General features: G+C 36.4%; 1 protein-coding gene across 1 annotated transcript; it reads left to right on the plus strand.

The window, feature by feature from the left end:
- Positions 1 to 1285: 1285 nt before the first annotated feature.
- LOC133693689 (probable LRR receptor-like serine/threonine-protein kinase At4g37250) lies at positions 1286 to 4531 on the plus strand. The gene is made up of 2 exons (XM_062114959.1): positions 1286 to 3193; positions 3760 to 4531. Exons 1-2 carry the CDS (start codon positions 1546 to 1548, stop codon positions 4428 to 4430), a joined length of 2319 nt encoding a protein of 772 aa, XP_061970943.1. The 5' UTR covers positions 1286 to 1545; the 3' UTR covers positions 4431 to 4531.
- The last annotated feature ends 300 nt before the right edge of the window (positions 4532 to 4831 follow it).

Genomic DNA, 4831 nt, shown 5'->3' on the forward strand with positions numbered 1-4831 from the left:
TATTTATTGAATTTGTTTATTAAAATTAATTATTTTTTAATCAAACAATAATACAAATATATACACATATATTAAACTAATTGAATATAATAAAAGGAAAAAAAATATGCAAGGTTGCACCTATTAGAAGTGTTTTTGAAAATAAAAAAACTTTAATTTTAAAAAAAAAGTTCATCTATACAAAAGATAAAAGAAAATTATAGATGAATAAAAATAATCTTTTTAAAAATTAAACGCACACAATATCATTAAAAAAATCTCTATCAAAAAAAAAATAAAAAAATAACAAAGAAGAGATATTAATTGAAACATAAATTTAAAAGTTATTTTAAAAAATTACATATTAAACAAATATATCAATTAAAAAAACAAAACAATATTAAAAAAAAAAAAACAACCTGTTTGGGCCACTGTAATGAAGAGCCTAGACGTGTAGGTAGGCCTTTAGGCCCATGACAACATCTGTCCCTATTTCTTTTATAAAAAAATAAGTCGATGATACATGGCCTGTCAAGGTAGACAATTGGTCGTTTACAAGTTCAAATTTAGTGGCTGGAAAATCATGACAATATTTTTTCTGCTCAAAAAACCTAATTTTTAAGTCATTTCAATCTAAAAGCTCCTCGCTAAAATCCGTATAACACCTACAAATAAACTCATTAACCCAAAACACCTAAAAATTATCTAAAAACCTGAAATCAAATCGAGCTAATTTTAGCTTCCTCAAAAAAACCATCATCAAGCTCTTCTTATTGTATAGAACCCGTGGACACCAAGAAAAACCATTTTAGTGGCCATCAATAGTGTGAATGGTGATTTTCTTTTTTATTATTGAAATTTGGTGACCTATCTTTCTCTCATCTCTATAATAAGGGATTGAGAAATAATACAAATGAATTTTTATACTAAAAATAAATTTTGAAAATTTAAAGGAATCTAAATTTTATAAATTATATTATTTTTAAATATTGAGGACCTAAACGTATTTTTTATGAAATCTTTAGCACACCATCTATGTTTAACTTCTTTTTTTTTATTATGTTGGTTCCTCTTTTCTCAATTTCTTCCTTGTCTAAAAAAACAATAAGACTTAAATTAGTATCAGATAAAAAAAAACTTTGAAAACTAAAATGAATTTTTTAAAAATTAACAGCAAATCCACAGTATTTTTGGGGTGCATAAACAGCTTTTCATCCATACCTTTAATGTATTGTATAATATAATGTTATTCGTGTCCCCATTTCTTGCCCCCATTAAATGTGAAGAGAGAGATCAAAAGAAATAGCGGTAGCAATTATTCATCTCCAATAAACCATATTTTATATCTGCAGAACTGCACACAAAGCATTTTTGTATCAAAGAGAACTTTGGTTTGGTGAGCTGTGTATCTCTGTGTCCACTGGGTACCTTTCTTTCTTTATTTATTTCCTTGAGAACTTCTATCACATGGCATCATAAATCTCACTTACGTCTATGTCTCTCCCCATCTCTCACACAAACATTTGGTATTTTCATAGGAGGGATGTGGGATCATTTTGAGAAATCATGAGCTTCCAAAGTGTTCAACTCCATTTATGGTGGAGAATTCTTGCCCTTGGAATTTTACTTCTTGTAGTTCAATCTTTTGGGCTCAACACAGATGGTGTTCTCTTGCTTTCTTTCAAGTACTCTATCCTTGATGACCCTCTCTCTGTGCTTCAAAGCTGGAACCACAGTGACCAGACTCCATGTTCATGGAACGGAGTTACCTGTGGATCTCCTGGAACAGACAATACTTACTCTCGTGTCACAGGTTTATCTCTTCCAAATTGTCAGCTTCTTGGAACAATTCCAGCCAATCTAGGCTTGATTCAACACCTCCAAAATCTTGATCTATCCGACAATTCTCTTAACGGATCCTTGCCTGTTTCACTTCTCAATGCAACCCAACTTCGGTTTCTTGATTTGTCTAGTAATATGATCTCTGGTCAGTTGCCAGAGACCATAGGACGGTTACAGAATCTTGAACTTCTTAACCTCTCTGACAATGTCTTAGCGGGAACTTTGCCTGCCAACCTCGCTGCTCTCCATAAGCTAACTGTTGTTTATTTAAAGAAGAATAACTTCTCTGGTGATCTTCCTAGCGGATTTCAAACCGTTCAGGTTTTAGATCTCTCTTCAAATCTTCTCAATGGATCTCTACCTCAAGATTTTGGTGGTAACAATCTTCACTACTTAAACATCTCTTACAACAAGCTCTCTGGTCCAATTCCACAAGAATTCGCCAACGAAATCCCATCTAAAACTACTATTGATCTATCATTCAATAATCTGACGGGAGAAATTCCGGAATCTAGTCTTTTCTTGAATCAAGAAAGGAGTGCTTTCGCCGGAAATCCTCATCTTTGCGGCCAGCCAACAAGAAATCAATGTCCAATTCCTTCTTCAGTATCTCCACTTCCGAATATATCTGCACCTACATCGCCTCCTGCAATTGCTGCAGTTCCAAGAATTATAGGCTCGAGTCCTGCAACTACTCGTCCAGGTGAAACAGCAACAGGGTCTGGACAAGACGAAGGTGGGCTAAGGCCAGGAACCATTGTAGGCATCATAGTAGGCGACATTGCAGGAGTTGCAGTTCTTGGTTTGGTTTTCTTCTACGTATACCACTGTTTAAAGAAAAGAAGGCATGTCGAAACAAATATCAAGAACGAAGCCAACATCGCGAAGGATAGTTGGTCATCTTCATCTTCAGAGTCAAGAGGGTTCACAAGATGGGCATGTCTGCACAAGAGAGGAGAAAATGAAGAGGATTCTGGTTCCACAAGCACTGACAATGAAGCAGGCCCTCTTGATCACAGTCAAAGGCATACAGACCATCATGATCAAAACAAAGAAGGGACATTGGTGACTGTAGATGGTGAAAAGGAGCTTGAACTTGAAACTCTACTTAGAGCATCAGCTTACATATTAGGTGCTACTGGTTCTAGTATAACGTACAAGGCTGTTCTTGAAGATGGGACTTCATTTGCAGTTCGAAGAATTGGTGAAAACCATGTAGAAAGATTCAGAGATTTCGAGACCCAAGTCCGTGTCATAGCCAAGTTGGTGCATCCAAATCTTGTTAGAATTCGTGGGTTCTACTGGGGCGTTGATGAGAAGCTCATTATCTACGATTTTGTCCCTAATGGCAGCCTTGCCAATGCTCGTTACAGTAAGTCATCTGTGAACTCTCTATCCAAATTCTTGAGGATCCAAGTAAATCTAAACCTTTCTTTAATTATATCGCCAGCAAAACCTCACCATTTAAATTAATCAAAAGTTCATCAACTTTATCTCAACTAGTATTTTAAGTAATAGTGTTTCTCTTTCCAAAACACTCCTATTTGCTCATTCATCGCACGAGTGCGCACATTAGCAGATTGAAATGAAGTTTGCTAAGGTGAGCAGTGGACCTAAAGGTTTGACGGTGGAGTAGGTGTCGCACAACCTTTGTTTTCAATGCAGTTTTTTTTTAAGTTAATTTTGTGTTTTTATTTGAAAATATATTAAAATAATATATTTTTTTATTTTTTAAAATTTATTTTTAATATTAATATATCAGAACAATAAAAAAAATAATTTTAAACAAAAATCAATTTCAAGTTTTTAACAAATGTTCTCGACAGTGATATCCATTATGTGAAACGTTAAACTTTTCCTTGCTAGTTCTTTCACACCCTTTTGCCAAGTGCCACCTTGCCCGTGTCTAAGATGCTCCCCGTATTCTATTTGTTTTAGGGAAAGCGGGCTCATCGCCATGTCATCTGCCATGGGAGGCCAGACTGAGGATTGCTAAAGGAGTGGCCCGTGGGCTGTCATTTCTCCATGATAAGAAGCTTGTGCATGGAAATTTGAAGCCGAGTAATATACTCTTGGGTTCCGATATGGAGCCTAGAATCGGAGATTTTGGGCTGGAAAGGCTTGTGACTGGTGACACCAGCTATAAAGGTGGGGGATCGGCTCGAAATTTTGGAAGCAACAGGTCTATTGCGTCACGAGATAGCATCCAAGACTTTGGACCGGGTCCTAGCCCAAGCCCAAGTCCAAGCTCGATTGGAGGTATATCGCCTTATCATGCTCCGGAGTCTCTTCGGAGTCTCAAGCCCAATCCGAAGTGGGATGTGTACGCCTTTGGGGTTATCTTGCTTGAGCTACTAACAGGAAAGGTTGTGGTTGTTGATGAGTTGGGCCAAGGAAGTAATGGTCTTGTAGTGGAAGACAGGGACCGGGCTATGAGGGTGGCTGATGTGGCGATTCGAGCTGACGTGGAGGGTAAAGAGGATGCCTTGCTGGCTTGCTTCAAGCTAGGGTATAGCTGTGCCCTTCATGCTCCGCAGAAGAGGCCAACAATGAAAGAAGCCTTACAAGTCATTGAGAGATTTCCATCTTCAGCTGCGCCATATCCTTAAATAAAACTGGACCACATTGTAAAGAGTTCTATTAACAATCGTCAATACAATACTAATGTTGCTAGTATAAAATATCATGAATGAGATTGTTGTTAGTGGCATAGCAATGGCATTTGAGAATGCGGTAACGATAGCTTTTCAAAGTGTTTTTATATCAAAATAATATTTTTTTAATTTTTTAAAAATTATTTTAAACATCAGTCTATTAAAACGATGTAAAACCATATAAAAATATTAAATTTAAACTTAAAAAAATTGAAATTTCATGAACTCCACTGTATTCTTAATCAATGCCTTGTATTCTCGATCAATGCCTACTATTGATGGTTGCTGCAAATGATATTTCTAGCATGGTGGTGGTGTTGTTGGTGGTAGTAGACGCAGCAGCTGGTGGCGGCGGC

The sequence above is a fragment of the Populus nigra genome, chromosome 5, assembly GCF_951802175.1.
Source record: "Populus nigra chromosome 5, ddPopNigr1.1, whole genome shotgun sequence".
NCBI classification, from domain to species: Eukaryota; Viridiplantae; Streptophyta; class Magnoliopsida; order Malpighiales; family Salicaceae; genus Populus; species Populus nigra.

What these genes read in the sequence shown, in the direction of transcription:
- LOC133693689 (XM_062114959.1), top strand. Translation starts at nt 1,546, where the DNA reads ATGAGCTTCCAAAGTGTTCAACTCCATTTATGGTGGAGAATTCTTGCC. An exon ending in CCTTGCCAATGCTCGTTACA is followed by an intron (nt 3,194 to 3,759) that starts GTAAGTCATCTG and finishes TATTTGTTTTAG; the next exon opens with GGAAAGCGGGCTCATCGCCA.